This window comes from Xiphophorus hellerii, chromosome 18 (genome assembly GCF_003331165.1).
Source record: "Xiphophorus hellerii strain 12219 chromosome 18, Xiphophorus_hellerii-4.1, whole genome shotgun sequence".
NCBI lineage: Eukaryota > Metazoa > Chordata > Actinopteri > Cyprinodontiformes > Poeciliidae > Xiphophorus > Xiphophorus hellerii.
In genome coordinates this window covers 9,060,056-9,079,111 of record NC_045689.1, presented here as the reverse complement: position 1 = coordinate 9,079,111, position 19,056 = coordinate 9,060,056, and the positions used below count along the sequence as shown (strand labels likewise).

General features: G+C 38.8%; 1 protein-coding gene across 1 annotated transcript; it reads right to left on the bottom strand.

Annotated features, from left to right (window-relative positions):
- Nucleotides 1–709: 709 nt before the first annotated feature.
- Nucleotides 710–17,414, bottom strand: LOC116737272 (tripartite motif-containing protein 3-like). The gene is made up of 13 exons (XM_032590318.1): nt 17,261–17,414; nt 9,270–9,450; nt 8,138–8,378; nt 7,879–8,030; nt 7,589–7,769; nt 6,421–7,150; nt 6,174–6,277; nt 5,240–5,407; nt 4,974–5,142; nt 3,718–3,777; nt 3,419–3,489; nt 2,767–2,907; nt 710–2,679 (listed from the first exon to the last, which is right to left on the bottom strand). Exons 2-13 carry the CDS (start codon nt 9,413–9,415, stop codon nt 2,527–2,529), a joined length of 2,316 nt encoding a protein of 771 aa, XP_032446209.1. The 5' UTR covers nt 9,416–9,450; nt 17,261–17,414; the 3' UTR covers nt 710–2,526.
- Between the last annotated feature and the right edge of the window lie 1,642 nt (nt 17,415–19,056).

The window sequence follows — 19,056 nt, the reverse complement described above, 5'->3', positions numbered from 1 at the left end:
ACATTCACATAAATAGACTGTGGAAGAACCACAGTGTTGGTTCTGTTGGACCTCAGCAAAGCATTTAACAGGATTGACCATTATTGAAGTGACTGGAGAGCTGAGCCAGACTCTCTGGTACAGTACTCAACTGGTTTTAATCTCACCCAAGCAACAGGAATTCCTTTGTGTGGCTTACAGAAAATAACACAAAATTATAAACTCATTCAAAAAAATGTTATGACCAATATAATAGAAAAGATTGCTGATTTGATAGTTGTCCAGCTATTGACACCCTTTCACAAGGAGGGTAAAGCTACAAACGGTAATTACCTAAGAAGCTGACTTTTCTTAGTGTTGCAGCTAAGCATAGATATAGTAAGTTTAGTGGAAGATAGAACTGGTACAAAAAGGGGGGGGGGGGGGGGGACGACTCATAATTTTGGGAGGAGATTGCAATATAATCAAAATACTGTTGATGGATATTGTCAAGGAGATGAGAAACACCCCAGCAGTGTCACAATGCTCATAACATGTATATATCACGAATCATGCAAAAGGAGCCTCACCAAGAAGTATTTATATTTTATAGCACACAAACATTCTTATTACAAATTATAAAAAAAAATATGCATCTTTTGCTATTTGGGTTTATTGCACCTTTAAACTCTCTTCACTACAGTAAAGAATAAGTTTATTGTACTAAAGACAAAACAAACAGTCACATTCATTACCATTGTTCAGTAAACCATGTGCTTTTATTACCAGTGCATATTCATAGAGAAAACAAAAATATGGGTAAGGTGAAAAACCTGAAACACATTTCAAAAAAATAAAAGTTAAAAAGGCGAGCATTCGACTCTTAAAAGACGTCACTGCTTCTGTTTGGCAAGTTTAAACAACAGGTTGAGATAATTACAAAAAAGGAAACAAAAAACCATTAGATTAAATTAGTGATATTTGAGCTCAGAAAGCACCACAGAGTGAAAGACTAAAGTCAGTGCTTGGATGATAAATAGCGCTGTGGATAACTGAGTGGAACCAGGAGCCTGTCTTGACTACATCCTTCTTCTCTGCCGCAGTACATCTGGCATTACAACAAATGAACAGCAGGGGCAGCACTAGCAGCAACACCCTCTGCCACAACTCTTGGCTTTTGAATTTTAGTTTGGCATCATGAAGGAAGGAACTTGAGCAGAAAAGACAGATAGCTTATAAACTCGTCATTCTGAGTGAAGTCTTAAGCGTTGATGTGTTCACTAGCCAATCCATCTAATAAACAGCAATACACAAATCATTTTTTATAAAACCACAAATATGTAAACATCTTAAAACAGAATTCAGATCCCATTTTCCAAATTTGTCATTTTAGTTAGCCAAATTAACATATTTTTGTGCATAAAACATTAAAAATCTCTAATATTGTCTCTAACACTTTTGTATAAACTTTGAGGGCTCTCCTGAGATTGGTGCAGTGTTATTGTCAGACAGCAGCGCTCAATAAAAAGGTATTAACTAGCTTATTAAAGGCCATAATTTAAATTCAAATGCTGGATGTGGATTTATTTCAAAGCAAATTTGCCATTGAAATAAGCGGCACATCTGCACAAATTCTGGACTTGTGAATTCTGCTTTAAGTGGGAAATCTCCATTAAACATTTAAGAAAAAAAAAAGCAAAGAAAAAATTAGAAAAATAATCTGTAAAGACAGAGCTAGTAGAAAATAAAATAAATTAGCATTTTACATCAGTTTTCCCTTTAAAACAGCTATGAATGAACACAAAAAAAGATAATTGTGCTGCTTAAATAAGCATTTATATGACACTCATCTCTAATGCATGTGCTGGGGATGCGGTTCAAAAGCTCCTTCAACAGCTGCCACACGTGTAAAAAGTCCGAGAATCCTTCATTGTTTACTGCGCTCTGAAAAGGCAAAAAGACTGCGCATTTCAAAATCAAACAGCACTTACATACAGAGTGATTTAATATACACAATGTACATTCATGTACAGTATATACAGTACATACAGCAAAACCAATGCACAGATGATGATATTCATGATAGATGGTGGTAAATGAGAAATGTTTACATTTCATTCCATTGCTAAAGAAGCAGAGCATTGTTCACTTCACTGTAAGCATTTTAAGGTAAAAACAGCTAATGTGCACTATCCCATTGCCTAGAAACTGAGGGGGGAAAAAAAAGAAAGAAATTTCATGCATCAGGAAAGGTTTGAGCTGATTAAATATTTCAGTCTATATCTTAAAAGTGTTACCGACAGCCTGGTTGAATAATATCACACAACAATGCACATCCATAGATTTGTGTGACCATTTGTCCCGAGGATGCTACATTACTGAGCTTGAATTAAAAGGAGAATCAACCTTCAATACACATCGTAAAAGGTGAAACAAGTTGACGGTTATATCTGAGAAATATGCTGATGTGCACATCAAAAGGCTGTACTGGAAATATCATTGCACCCTGTGGATTACATTTGTTGTGTTGTCAGTGCTCCCAGTTGAGAAAATGGCCGTCTCGGGTCTCTACTGCAGGTAGCGGTAGACTTTAAAGCAGTGGTTCCCGGAGTCCGCCACCGCCACATGGCCGTCGGATGTTAGGGCCAAGCCCTGAGGGCCGTACAGCGGGTCAGCTGACGTGTTGATGTAAGAGAGGAAAGACCCTGAGCTGTCAAACACCTACAGCAAAGAGACCGCCCTTAAAACAAATATTCAACTGACATCATTTCCCCTTTTTGATTTTACAGTTTGTATTCTGAAGCAAACCTGGATGCGACTGTTGCCCCAGTCTGCAACAATGATGTTTCCATTGGCATCAACAGCCACGCCTGTTGGAGCGTTGAACTGGCCGTTCCCCTCACCGTGGGAGCCAAATTTGAACAGGAACTCCCCATCAGCATTGTACACCTGTCAGCAGGATTAAATATGGAGAAGAAGAAGAAAAGAGAATCTGTGTTTTTTTTTATCAAAGGAAATATGCATGCATAAGGAAGAATACAGAAACATACCAACATAATTTAAAAGAGCCCAACCATTCAGGTTAGATAACTGCTGGACTAATGTTTTTATAAAGTACAACTTAAATACAAAACCAAGAAAACCCTCCACCCCTTTCATAATTTCTGAACTATCCTTAAAAGCTGTTTCCATTCTGGAAAAATAACCTATTTAAATTAGTTTTTTTTCATTTCTGATAAGAAGAGTGATCAAACAGGCAGCAAGAATTGTGTAAGAGAAGCGCCACGAAAAAAAAAAAAAAAAAATCTGAAATATGCACCCGTCATGTTATTTACTCAGTCCAACATGGAAATAGAACTGTTTTCATGTTGTTGATGCATGTTCACAGATCCAACATCAACTTTAAGTTTTAGGTGAGGTTTTGTGTGACATATACTGTTCTGACATAAGAGCGCCTTACCTTGACTGAGTGGTTGTGAAAGTCTGTTACCACAATCTCATTTTTGTTGTTAACAGCCACAAAGTGAGGACCTGAAAACAGTACAGCAGACAAAAAGGGGAAAGAATAACTATGAGTCACCAGACAAACAACACACAAGAGGAAGTTCCGCAAACTTTAAAAAACACAAAGAAGAGAGTCATCTCAGAGACAGCGGATGGTGTGAAATAGAAAAAGATGTGACGTGACAGAGCTGATGAATGAACATTTAAAAGTTTGAGTTTTTTGCAGTTCAGACTAATGTGGAATTCATTACTTACTGAAAAGAGGGCCAGATTTACTAAGCTTTGATTCCAGTGCAATGTTTGCACCACTTTTCTCTAAAAGAAAAAAAGAAGTGAGAAAAGAAATTTAAAGAACATGTGAGTGTCATCTTGAAATGCCCGATAGTTATCTTTCCAGCATCTCAGCAAGTCACAAACGCAGCATACTGCTTCATGCTTTAGTACGTATGCCTCTTACTGGATCGGTTATGAGTTAGGAAAACAGAAAGCATAGGACTTACTAAATTATTTATACAACTTGAACTTTTCTACAGTGTTGTGTTGCAACCACAAACATCAATATAGTTGTTTGGGATTTTATGTGATAGGTCAACACAAAGCAGTGGATTTTACAATGTAGAAAGAAATAAAATGTACAGTTTTCAAAAATAGTTTTAAACTCCTTTCCCAGTCATTAACTGCATGTCTTTAACAGTACATCTCAACTAGAAACCAACTTTTTTGCCAATTTTTCTATGCAAAATAGTTCAACATTCATAAGATTGCATGAAAATCCACCTGTGAACATCAGTTTTCAAGTCTTGCCATAGATTGGCTCAATAAGAATAAATCCATTCTTATTCTGTTTGGTTAGTGTTATTGTCGTGTAGGGAGGAAAACATTTGTCCCAGGTCTCAAACCTTTTCCAGAATTTTTCATATTTTCTTCCAGAAGTGCTCCATTGATCATAATCCATTTTCCCATCAAATATGACCAGCCTCCCTACCCCTGTTGGACCACAGAACGATGCCGCCAACAGATCCTCACACCCAAGCTGTGGCTCTTTACAGCTCCTCAGAAGTCACCATAGGCCTCCGGGATGCTTCTCTGATTGATTTCTTAATAACTTCTCCATAAACTATATACTGTAGGTGGATTATGGATTTTACTATTTAGTTGAGTTTTGAACTTGATTTTACTCCACAATTCTCCACAATTCTCAGCTACTTTGTGTTTGTCTATCACATAAAATCCCAATAAAAAGTAGCAGTTGGAAGCTATGTTCAGGCAAAATTTGAAAACTTCCAAGATGTATAAGCAGATTGTGGATATTTAGTTCAAAAATTAAACATGCAGAAATCTATTTAGACCCCAACCTTAAACAGCAGCATGCTGATCACTGAAGCACTTTTAATATGAAACTTTAGAGACATGAGTAAATCTGGCCCATATCATGCAGCTTCATTTGAAGTGCCTTTCCTTCTGCAGTAATTTTTAAACAGTCACACTTTGCATATAACAGTAGAAAATACCTGCAAAGTGTCGCTCTGAGGTTCCTCTAGCTCCAAACTTTGTCACCAGCTTCCCATTTGATTGGAAGATGAAAACACAGCAGGCTTTGTTATCAACAGCGATTATGTGTCCATTTTTATCCACAGCCACACCTTTGGGTCCCATCAATCTCCCAGCACCGATTTTACTCTGCGGATAGGTCAGTCAAAGAGATATTTTTATCACTTAGCTTGTATTATTCACTTAAGTGTACATTTTTAAAATATGGCTGTCAAACACTGCTCACCTTAAACTTCCCGTCCGAGGAGAAAATGCTAATCCATCTGTTATCATAGTCGGCCACTATTATGTCTCCGTTCATGTCCACCGTTACTCCCGTGGGACGTTGCAGCTGTCCCGGAGATCGACCTCGCACACCAAACCTCATCTTAAACTGGCCGTCGTTGGAGAACACCTACACAAATAAAAATACAACTCAGGGTTTCTGCAGGGACTGCAGGGGTTGGAGACAGAAGTGAGTCAGTGGCGAAGACGAACGTCGTCATGCCAACCGACAATAAATGTACTCAAGATCGACGCAAAACAGCAAGCTAGCTCGCTAGCAAGGTTAGCACCTAGCTTCTATCTTCTCCGGTCACAAAACGCACAATTTTTTCTGTTTTGTTGACAGAAAAGTCTCGCGAGAAAGAACAAAAACAACCAAAAACATAGAATATGCGAGAACCAATCCACAGCAAAATTTGAGACTTATAATTAACATATGCAAGTAAGGCGAAATATCGCGGACATTTTAAGATCTTACTTTTAAATGCATGGATTTAAGACTTTAAGGATGTGGAGACACCCTGTAATTCAAAATTGCTAATAAACGGTGACGAATGCTGCCTTCCAATGCCTTGGAAGTAGAAACACGGATTTAACGTCAGGTAACAACATTATAGTTGGTTAGAATTTCAAAATGGCGTCACCCGTATAAATTGTTTGTAATAGTTCTTATAAACATCCTTTTAAGCTTTACTTTTCGTATAGACCACTTAAAAATTTTCAGTTTAGATTTGCAAGCGCTACATATAACATTGATTTTAGATGCACTTTTACATCCACTTCTTACTAATGTTGATGTGAGCAGCGGCCACATTAAAACATGAAGTTCGCTTCACAAGTTGTAACTGGGGGTAGGAGCTCAGCGTAACTATTTCAGGATTATAGTAAACAATGACCTGTATGCACTGGTTGTTGCTGTCTGCCACCACGATGCGACCATTACTGGAGGCTGAAATGCCCTGAAGATTTGTGAACTCTCCTTTGTCCCGCCCTCTTGTCCCTGCCATGAGAACAAAACCTTGGGTTATTTATGCACACTTCAAGCTGTACATTTCCATTCAGCTGCATGGTGCTCAGATTATACAAATCTGTTCATATGTGTAAACCATCATGCAACAATAGAGTTAACAGTTTTCCACCCACCAACTCTGTAGATCAGCTCGTCCTCTATTGGGTTCTCCTTTTTCTTGGTGGTGCTATACATGCTGGAAGGCCTGCGTACAGCCTTCTGACGGACATGGCCCCCTCCTCCGCTTGGGGACTTCACTCTTCTCTTCACATCCTCCGGAGACTGCAGGACATCTGACGGTTTGACGGCCCGGAGGCGGAACGGACTCCCCCTCACAGGCTGTTCATATAGCAGCAGAGAGAAGGTGAATTCTCCCTCGGAGCGGAGGGAATACCCGACCTCGTAGGTGCCATTTTTGTTGTCCACCACCTCAGCTTCAGTGCAAACTCCATCTGCAGAAACTATTTCTGCCTTCAAAACAGCATTTCCAGATTTCACCAGTTCTCCATCCTTGTCTTTGGTAGTGACCGTAATGGTGGTGTGCTGGCCGACGACTGCGTGTCGCAGGCCTTCGCCAGTGGCGACGCTTGTATGGCCCACGGCCCCCGTTGTGATGAGGACCCCCAGGTTCTGAATAGAACGTCTCAGTCCGTCCGTCTCTACCTGGCATTCCAGATGTAAATTTTCATGAGGATGCTCAGGGAAGCTGTGTCTCGCCAGAGCGCTGACCCGCTCGCCCATTTGCTTCTGAACCAGAAGGATCTCGGTGGCGCTGCCATGGCTAAGAGCATGTTCCGTGAAGCTGCAGCTGCTTTCAATGTTCTCTTTGCCCTGAAGCAAAGAAGTCAGCTGGGTTTGAAGCACCTAAAGATGAATCAACATGGACACATTTTAAGACGTAAGCCCATACAGTGCCCTGGATATGTTTTCAAACCACAAACTTCAATGGATTTCAATGGGATTTTATCTTTAAAAAAAACAGTGATTTCACAGTTACCTTGAAAAAAAATTGAGCAAAACTTTCAGTGTGAATAAGTATGACAGCTGAATGAGACTTTTTAGACGTTTACTTATCTCTTTTTCGTTCTACTTAGCAATTCTGTGCAACTATACATTCCCCCCAAAATACCCCAAGGTTTGTGGTTCTAATGTGACAAAATCTGGAAAAAATAAATAAAGTGATATGAATACTTCTGAAAAAATGCTGTAGTAGGGCACGTATTGCTTGAGCTAATGTGCTTAAAATTACAGCATATCTGTCTTCTGCCCTGACGCAAATCACACTAATCATAGCTCTCTGACCTTCTGCTTGGTGCTGCAGATGTTTTCCACCTCTGTAATGAGAGCAGTCTTGCGTTGGTGCAATGCCTTCTCAAGCTCGTCAAAAGTATTACTAATATCAGTCACTGCCTCGTTTTTCCTCTCCGTTAGCTGCTTGGAGATGTCATTGACCAGCCCGATGGCAGCAGTCAGCTGAGGTAATCTTCCAGAAAAAAAGGTGAGCACAGGTTAAAAAGTTTCTGATGTAAAGTATTTCTAAATTCTGAAGTAAATCTTTAACTTGTGATTTATCAAATCCCTTAAAATCCTACCTGTTGCGCACAGTGTCCAACTGATTTTTAAGAACCGACTTATGCTGCTCCAGCACATCCCTCAGAGGAACGGTCACATGTTCCCTGTGTTCCCCCTCTGTGCACTCCAGACACATGGCTGTCTCACATGATTCACAGTAAAACTCCATTACCTACAGAGGGAGCAATAGAGCATGGGGACAAAATAGCAACAAGTTCCTCAAAGCCAATTTTACAAAAGTGGAAAAGTTCTGTTTTGGTCATTTTTATTGGGGTTTACCTTTCCTTCATGATTGGGGCAAGAAAGGGGTTGACAGGTCGAGGCTGCGTTGGCTGACTCCAGTACATTACACGCCTCGGCTCGACTGCATTCTGTGTCTCGCTGTAACACTTCCATTAGGTTTGTGATGAAGAAGTTGTTCTGAAGGGCCGCCACACCCTTCTCCGGCAAGATAGACGTTTGTCTGCATACTGGACAGGACAGTGTCAAAGACTGGGGAGGGATGTAGTTCTGTAGACATCTACAAGAAAAACAAAGACAGGAGGGACACTCAGACATGAATCATTGTTACTATTGTTTTTGCTAATCTCAGAAGCTAAGCAATAAGCCATAAACTAGTAATCTAGAGAACATAGTTTTATCTGTTAATCTTCAATAATTAAAGGGTTCCTAAAGTATTATATGACGAAACACCCAGACGTTTCTATACACAAATGTCCAGAGCTCTCAGTTCCTTAAGTCAATGTTAAAATGGTAAAACAAAACTGTTCACTGTGAACTACATGTTTTAAATAATCTGCAAAAGACAGACTGGAAGGAAAAGGGAAAGCATGGGAAAACAGAAGGACATAAAAATAAGAAGATAGGGCAACAAGTAAGGTAAAGACACAGGAAAGAAACTAACAAAAGAAAAAATAAAATGTGGAAAGAAGGAAGGAAAGACGGTAGGCAAAAGCAGGAGGCAAACAAAATAAAATGCAAAAAAGGGACAGAAAGGTACGAAGGAATGAAGGAAAAGGGGAAGAACATTGGAAAGAAAATAAATAAGAAAAAAGGTAGGGGGGAAATCAATGAAAGAGGGAAGAAAAGAAGGATACAAAGAAGAAAATAAAAAAAGGAAAGAAGGGAGAAAAGTAGGGGAAAGAAGCACAAAAGCAAGGTAAGAAGGTAGGGCAACAAAGAAAGCAAACACACAAGAAAGAAACAAAGGAAAAAGTCAAACAAGGAAGGAAAAGAGGAAAAACATTGGAAAAAGCAAAGAAAATATAAAATCAGAGACAAAAGGAAGATAGAAGAAAGAAAGGGAGAAAAGGAACCCTGAATATAAAATGCTTTTGCTGTCATATTAATCACAGTTTACCAGTCACTTCAACACAAAGGTAAAATCGTATCTGAATGACAGAGATCTTACTTCTCACAGAACGTATGCAGGCAGGGCAGAACCTTGGGGTTGTGATACCGGTCCAAACAGATGCTGCAGACCAGGAACTGCTTGTCTATCTGCCTGACCACGGGACTGGTGCTGCCGGTCTCACGCTTAGCCATAATGAGTGACATTCAATGGTAGAGGGGGCGAGGGAAGACCACTTAACCTGCATACACAAAGAGGAAGAAACGGAGGAAATGTTAAGAAAAACCTTGAGGAAACATTCATACAGGGTGAGGAGGGAGTGTTTGCTTCAACAAACCGAGGAGGAAGTGACTCATGGTTATGCTGGGATTATAAATCCTCCCTTAAATACTGTACCAGCTGGCACTTTATGCTCCTCCTCTCTAAACAAACTTAGTCAGACATTTAAGACTTTCAGTCAAAGATCATTTGACTTGCAATGTGAAAAATTCCAAAAATTGGAAGCAGAAAAAAGCATGTGATTTAAACCACAGAGCACAACAATGACCTCAAACTGGTCTGCACAAATATGTTATGTAAAACTGTTACAATGCATCTCATGTTTGATTCCTGGTAAGAATTTGCCATACGCTGTGCCAGTTTTATTATGTATATGAAGTTCAGATAAGAGGCTGTCACGCTGGGTCACTGCTCAGATGAAACCGTATCACTGGGCCAAGCACAGATTAACTCTGTATGTCTATGATGTGTAGTACATCTGTCATGTCGTACACAAGCATCACAAAGGATTAAATCCAATCTGAAAACATACTGCTGTATCGTGGACACCAGTGAGAACAGTTATGAAAGCATCAATCTATATTTCACATCTGAATCAGATTTCAGGTCACAGTTTGAGAGAAAAAGCTAAGAAAAAGGGGAATTAGTAACTACTTCCTCCCCCCGTCCTCCCTTTGTCTTTAATATTAGTAGGACATGTCTCACTTTATCAGACTAATAAAAGCAGCACAGTTTGGTAAATGTCCAACTACTTATTTTTACTCATAGAAATACTAAAAAATAAAAAATGACAAAAGAACGACAAGCAGTTTTAGCTTTTTTAGTTCCAACACTATCAAATTTTTATTAAACTCACAAAATGTCCTAATACATAAGAAACCATAAGAATTAAACTCATCTGTACAAAAACAAGTAATGTCAATATTAGAATGAACTATACATTATAAAATTATCATGGCTGACTTAATGCAACAACATTATAAATGAAAACTAGACCCAAATAATATTCTGTTGTTATTACTTGTATTACTAAAAATAAAACATGAAATTCCTCCATCTGACAGAAAATAAGTTAATGGCTAAGAATGTAAAAAAATAAGACATTGTAAGGATAAACCTCTTTATTAATATTCTTTACTAATCTCTTTTCCATCATCATCATCATCATTGTCATCATCATTATGTGCCAACTACTTTCCCTGAGGTTTACGAGCTTGGTCACTAGGATCAATATCAGATATGGACCTGAATGATAGTAAAGGTCCAGTTCAATTGGCTAAATGCGTTACTGAGAAGCAGAGTTTTAATGCATGGCAACTAAAATATAACAGCCTTCCAGATTTAAAGTCCAAGAAGTCATCTGTAATATTGCACACAATGCAAAAATGAAATGAGGTCAAATCTGCAGCGTTTAAGGAAATGAATTGAATAGAACAAGCCCATCCTGCTTACCGCTGTGCAACAGGATGAGTCTGGATCCATGACCTCATTAGTTTCAATCTGATTTCTTGGTAAAATTTTAGTTGACGATTGTTTACTTGACATCCCTGAAAATCTCACTTGGCTCATATCCAAGCAGAAAGTTAAAGCTTGGTACACTTTTCCATCCTACTTTTGCTTTAAATGCATAAGATCTTTTTCTTTGAGAGTAAGAAAAAGGAAGTTAAAAAAAAAAAAAAAAAAACCTCCCCAAATTCCTTCCAGTTCCTTCCCCCGACTCGTAGCAGGCAGAGTTCAGGAACCACCTGTCTGCCTGCCGCGTTGACGGGGAGACGCTCTGTGAACTGCGCTGCCTGTCTCACTCCAGCAAGCGGGCCTCAAATGCAGCTGTTCCTCCCTGCAGCAAAGGCAAAAACAGCCTCCAACAATGGCAGCAGCTCTGCTCACAGCTACGCTTCATACTTCATGTTTCATCATTGCCATTTTTTCCCTCAGTTATATAAATGCACTCAGAGTCAGAAGGCTTCATCTTGGTCACAGACATCTTGTGATTGGAGGATTGAGAGAAAGAGCAAATAATAAAACAGGCACACAGACTCGATTGTTTCTGCTTCCCAAGTGATTAGAAGCAGAGTCCCTTTCACTGTCCACACAACAAGACCTCGCCCAACCCTGTAAGACCCCCCTTTCCTCGTCTCCTCTAGAAGACCCCCTCTCCCCGTGCTGTTTTCCCTGCAGCATGGACAGTGATATCAGGAGGAAGCTTGATGAGCCAAAGCCCTTCAGGCTCCTCCCCCCTCTCGGCTCGCTGGCCGCACACCCTTTTGGACTGCGACCATCTCCCCCACCTTCGCTTCCCTTCCCTCACCGCTCCTCGGTTCTCCCAGCAGCCCTTCTTGGCTGGGTTCCTCCCACTCGCCTCACCACAGAAAGATCATCTTTCTTTAAAAACAGTCTCTGCCTGACAGCAGGCCTTAGATGGTTCCAGTGTACTAAAAGAAAAGCTAACTAAAAAATGTGAATAAACTACAAATCAGTGCAAATGATTAAGTTTACAATCATTGTTCTAAGTGAGCTAGTTAATGACATTTTCAGATATATCAACAGTGGCACCAAAACAAAAAACTAGTGTCGTAGTACTAGCAACCTGGTTTTATAGACAACAAATGTGTATACAGACCTACTTTAATACTTCAAATGCAAATTCATGTGTGAACTCTATTAGCATGCACAGAAGGCAAATGTTTGCCAATTCAGCTGTTTGGATTCAAAGTATTGTTTGGCACTCTCTCCCTGTATTTACAGTTAAGTGGCTTAACGCCCTCCTGCGGGGTCAGGTCCTGACTGCCATCTGGATTAATGGGTCTAACACATTTAGATGACACCATTGAGTTCATTCAGCTTAAATCTGGGAAGAAGATAAACTCTTCATCTGGACAGAAAATGTTAAATACACTATGGTTCTCCTCAGAACAGATAAGGTAAAGATACGCTCAAAAGCTGGATTGTAGGGTGGTTTTGTGTGTGAAATAAATTGTTTGTGTACTTAAAACTATTTTATTGAAACAGGTTTCTATCAGCTCTATGAAAATTACTCCATAATCACAGAAAACATAAAGGTCAACCTAATGTGGTTGGATCTGCTTTGTCAGGCTGGACATGCAATCTCCTTCTTTGTAGTACATTAACTACTAAAAATCTCTTTCCCTAGAGATTATCACTTTGTACCATACACTATGTAACATGTCTGTCATTTTTAATGGTAAATAATTAATTTTTAATTGCATTTGTCTTATTTTGAGATTACCACCATGTGATAGGAAAAAGAAACTGCAATTGAGGTAATTCACAAAAATAAAGCAAAAACATCTAAATTACTTTAATTTAAAAATTACAAACAATTACCACCTACAACACTACATCTATTAAAGAAACCATGATGTTACCTATTACATGGATTTGTTATTTTGATACATGGAATTAAGCAAAACATATAAAACTATCACAAATGAAACAAGGTTGTAAGTGTTTATTGTGTAGATTGTTATACACTTTTGTCATTTTTTGAAAGCATCAATAAGTACTGTGTTTAAGTTTCTAGAGAAGAAAAGCTGTGTTTGGAAGGCTCTGACAGTATGTAGTAGACATGAAACAAAGTTTCAAACATTAAAATAGAGAAATATACAATACGATCTATGTACTTTTATTTAAAACCGCTTCCTGACCAGCCCCTATTCTATTAATGGTGTTTTCACACTGTTACATTAATATGAAGGAATGGTGGCTCTCTTTTAGTTTTCACAACACAAGTGTTCTTCTAGACCCGATACAAGTCAAATGAATTTGTGTGTAAGAAAACCATGGAATTACATTCAATGAGTAGTGTGTAATAATAAACAATAGGGATTAGCCTGCTAGATAGATAGTTAGCTACATATATGTAGAGCTAAAATGGTGGCTAGCTAGCCACATCGATACAAAGCCAATTTTTAGTTATGGGGCTGGCACTTTTATGTTTAAAAGAATTTACTAACATCGGTGGACTCAGATGTTTTTGTGCATCCCTAATAAATATTTTAACAATTTACTTATTAGGATATTTATCCTTGTTGTTGTGTAGCACAGCAGAACAGAAACCTGGGACAGTTTGTTTCAGCTGTTGGCTTTGTACTGGTCAAGCAAACTTTGCCAAAAGCCTCATTGACCTGAAATCAGAAGTGTTGGCCCTCTGTGATATGCTGTCAAGATGAGGGTTTAAAAATAGACTGCAGTTTATGTTTCAGCCACTTGCTCCCATGTCTTCATGCAGTAATTGTTCCTGCAGTCTGCTTACGGACGTCTGTTGACGGATAGTTTCTAGGTATAAAGAAGGCTGCAGTGCATTACACAGCTAGTCAGGCAGATTAAAGTGGGAAAGGCAGCTCAGGAAGTGCTTTCTATTTACCTAAAGTCCCTTGTCAGCAGTAATGCTCTAACTATTTTGTTTAAGCTTTAAATCCCACTGTATTAAAGCGAAGTATTCACCAACAGGCAACCTCATTTAAATGCAACACTAGCATACTGACTTCATTGTTTCATTTGTGATATCGACAACAATCCAGTGAACAGGAACTGTTGGTGACGTTTGAAAGTTGCCCACCATTTTTTTTTCCCTTCTTCCTTTTATTAAAAAGAGACGGCTGAGAGGGCATCAGGGGCGCTGAAGCTCCATGATGACTCATCAGTCATTATTCACATAACACACAGTAACTTGGACAAAAACTAAGTAGCCCTGCTGCTTCCGCTTCACTGCACCAGTTGAAGGAATCTGTCTGAATACATCAGTCTCTGTCAGAAAGGCCACAAACAAGAACTTCAGTATGAATGTTAGTTTTTCATTAAATGGCAGAAAACAACCTGTGGTGTGACAGGTCAAGGTCTCAAGACTATGCAAAACTATAGACTTCTCTTTGTCAAATTAGTTTCAAAGAGATCAATTTGAAAAAACTGAGCACAGAGTTTTTATTCACTAACTGCAAGGACATTGAATGCATTATATATTACTGCCAGTACTGCCAATTTATTCTACGTATTCACTTTAAATTTTACATTCTAAGAAATCTTCGCTGTAAGGTTGATAAACTGTAACAGCCTCTGAGTGGAGATATGACAAAGTGACAGCTTCACATTGGCAAATATCACTCCATGCTGCCCCACTATAAACAGTGGCAGAAGATAATGCGGCATGCTGGCCATGCGTCTGCAGGCACAACATGCACCGCAAACTCTAGAAAAGGTCAATCAATGCATCAGCAGTGCCTGCAACATTCATACACCTGTAGAAACAACAGAACTATTGTGGGTCATCTGATTGTGAGCCACATTTCAGTGTTTATGATATATTATCTTGTCCTGTGGAAATAAAATGACAATTGCTAGCCAAAACATTCAATTACAGAGGGTCAGTGTGTGAAGTAGAAGAAAATATAATTTAAACTTTCGGATAAATGACTTCAATGGCTGCATGATAAGAGAAATTAAAGATTTATTTGAAAATATGTTTGCTTGGTGGTGTGGCAATGCTAAAATTTATTGCTCCAAAATGAGAGGTATATTTTACATAGCCTTTGATTAACTTAAGATATAACATGTTTTGTTTAATTTAACATAATCACAAATGTCAATTATCTTCATCAATAAATATGTTTCTTTTTATTGATTTCATAACCATTGATTATTCTTGATACTTGTCTTTATGGCTAACTCTGGCATATTTTGTAATGAGCGTTGTCATTTTTGAAATAACTAAACAACTCATGCTGCCACAAATTACAGAAGAATTATAAAACAAGTGCATGTTAAAATGATCTAGACAGGTGAAACAGCTTTTCATCAGGATAAAAACATTAAATCCTGACTTAATTTCCTTTAAATGTTAACTAATCCAGGTGATATGATCAAAAGTCATTGTACAGACACATTTATGTATCGTCTCCTTTGTTGTTACCCACTCATTTTATTTAAATCAAGATGGCGACTTGGCTCTTGCAAGGAAAACCAGTATGTATGTATGTATGGATGGATGGACAGATTGAGTCCAGTTAAACTGCAAGGAAGTTCAATCAAGGATTTAGGTTCAAAAGTAATTTAATTACATTCCAGAGAAAGTGCTGGAGTGACCAGTGTTTTCTCTGATCACAGAGCATAATGTGACACTGTGGTGCCCCTCCCCCACCTGTTGCTACCCACCATCACTGAACTGCCTGAAAGAAGGCTTTTCCTCACTTACAAGAAAGACTAATTGACTTATTTAGAACAATGATTAACTTTCAAAAAATGACAAATCTCAGATATGTTGTAAAACATAAAAACAGCACCACTCATATTACTGCGATCATTGTACACACACATTTATGTATCGTCTCCTTTGTTGTTACACACAGCACCCATATTACTGCTGCACTGCTTTAAAACTACATTGGTTAATGTCTCTGACTGCAGCTGTACTGGAACACGCAATCTACCTGTAATCAACCAGCTAATATTGACCTGTGTTTGTCTGTGTGTCACTCTGCAAAGAGCAAAAGGTGATAATAATCTGAAATTCTACATTTTTGCTAAAGTATATATAATCACAAAAACAACAACAAAAAAACAAGTTTTAAAGATATTATTATTAAATTATTTTCTGCCTGAAACTACTAATTTTTTTTTGTTTTTTGGATTTCCTCATTAGGTACTCTTGCCCTGAACACTGTATTTATGGTTTGCTTCTTGGTTAGTGTTATAAGAGGGAGCACTGAATTTAAAAACATAGAGTCCATGATTGTTCTTTTTTTATTGCCACATGATCAAATCTGGGTTCAAATGTCATCCTGTATCTGGCCTAACTGGACATACAATTTTTAATCCATTTCAGAAGACGCACTGCTATCACTTTCCTTTGTTCGAATACAAACAAGAAGGCAGTCTAAAGATCGTTATATTGAGTATGAAAACTAAGAGAAATCTGAATCCCTGACATAGACACGGAACAACTGCTAAGTATCTGACCTCTGGCGCAGCATCCAGGACTGTCTGGCAACCTCTCAGTGACCCAGTGAAAGCAGCCAGAGAGGAAGGGGGAAAAAAATTATAAATCACCTCAACACCTTTATAACCTACTCTCATTAAAGTAACCTTTTAACATAATTAAAGAAGCAACACATCAACGGATAAAAAGACCCATCAGCTCACTGTTTAGGCCAGAGGTGCAAGACTGATGCATCCCTCTCAGAGCTGTTGCTGCAGTGCAATCGCACAAGTAGTCATGGGCTGACATATTTATACGAGCCTCTGAGAGCTCCCCAGCTGCAAAACTCTATACAAATTCAGATCAGACATGCAATCAAAGATCCCCCTAATCCTCGAAACAAAAGAGCATGTAAGGCTGATTGCAGAGCCCAGCCCTCAGACTGCAGCAGAGATGCCCACCTGCCACAGAGCCCAGCCGGCAGCCAGCTCAGAGCCAAAATGGAGAACTGAGTGGGCTGCTGGAGGAAGCAGCAAAGAATTAGAGCACAGCAGAATATTTTTTTTTATGCATACACAGCTGAAATAAAAACCTTCAACAAATTCCCGCTGTTAGATAACGAAGAGAACATATACTATAACAAAGAACGCCACATTATCACAAATAAAGCGCCCCTCTGTGATTTATCAGTGCACAGCAGCTGCTTGAGATGGGCCAATCAATTATTCATCTGCTTCCTCCCTCCCTGGTCATTGCATTATGGAGGACTCCAAACAAGATGAGAAAGCAGAAACGCCATCCCGCAAAAACAAATGTCAAGCCCAGATTGGATTGTACTCACATACACTCCCAAGCAGGAGGAACCGGAGGGTCAGCACTGCAGGCGGTGGGGAAAGATTTCCATTGTCAAGTCTCCTCAATTCTCAACAGAACCCACAGACAAGGCGACATAAAGGAAAGGGCAGGGTCTGTCTGGAAGAAGAAGGGGACAGTAAGGAAGAGGACGCGGGAAAGGAGGAGAGAATGGGCGTGGATTACAGGCAGCATTGGTCAAATCTCCAGTGGGAGGAGTTGAAGAAGCCAATAGAAAAATGAGGGGGCACGGAATATGGAAATGAGCTGACATCTCAGGATCTGACTAAAAGGAAGAAGCCTGTCTGGTGCAAAGGGGCTTGGCTTTTTTAGCAACCACCCATTAGCCTTAAAAGGACAAAGGATGCAGTTTGTTGCAATGAAAATTCAGATCGCTGGTATGCAAAGTATTGTTAGACTGTGAATACAAAATGAATGTAGATCTAGTTAAAACAGTTCTGTACTAACTGGTCTGATTTACCTACTTTAGAGTTTCATTTTACTCTGTTCTCCATAGAGCATTTTTTTTAACTATAAAAGGGAAATTGTCCAATATTCAGAGTATGACGTCAGTGAGAGTCATCACCATGGCCGGATGTAAGAGGATGGGGGCCTGTGGGTTGGTAGTGGTGCCACCAAGAGGAAGGGGGTGGAGAGGGGCCACATAAATTCACATCCACAAAGAAATTGTGAAACTGGCCTGTCTTTCCAGATGATCTTCTATGAACAATATTATGTATGAATTTAAGACAGGAAATGAAAAATTAAAATTCACTTAAGTAATTATCCATATATGTTGTTAATGTCCTTCCCTGGGGCATTTTAATGTCCAATTACTGTATGTTAAATCAGCTTTTTTTTTTCTTGAAACATTAACTTTTATAACGTCCAACTTTCTATCATTAAAGCAAAGTATAACAAATTGATGGATAAGTATAGATTTTTGGCACATAAAAACTAATTTTATTTTCATTAAGTAATTTTTCATTTATTATTTTTTTAAAGTGTCATAATTTCTAAAATCATCTATCCAAATAAACAAGCTCCCTCAACCCTAAAAATGTTTTAATACTTTTTCCAGGCCTGCAAAGTGGGAATGTGGCACAATTACTGAGATACCCTAAAAACAAACAAACAAAAACAACTGTGGAGGATTTGCTTGAAGAAATTTGTTTTTACATCTGATGGGCTCCAGATCAAGGGGTAGGCTTGGAGACAGGGATATGATATATGTGTTTTGAATAGGTTGCATATTGAAATTTCCTTTAAAAAGACCTCTGAGGGATGTGTGTTTGCACCTTCTTGTAACTAAACAATACAGCTGAATATTTTTAACAAAAACAGATCAGGTCATATCACTGGATGAGTCTGCTTTCACTAAGGAAAGAATATTTTTTATGCATACACAGCATAAAAAATATTGACTGAAGCTGTACTGGACATACTTATCTTCAATTAGTATGTCAAAGATAAAAAAAAACTTCCCTAAAGATTCAAAACTTCTAAAGAAAAAAAATGTGCACAACACCTTTGAATCTGAAGTTTTACTTCAGAAGATGGTCAAAATACTGTATCTTCTTTGGCAAACACATGGATGTCAGAAGGTGGAGCTGTATGATGATGTACTGTACTGTACTGTGTTTGTGATGAGTGAGCTGATGCATTCAGTGGGGAATTTGTTGGGGGTAGGGGTTTGAGGTAAAGGGCAAACACAGACTTCATTGGTTTTACACTTCAACTCAGTGTTGCCATAGAGACTGCCTCCAGCTTAGTCAAGATGGCTGC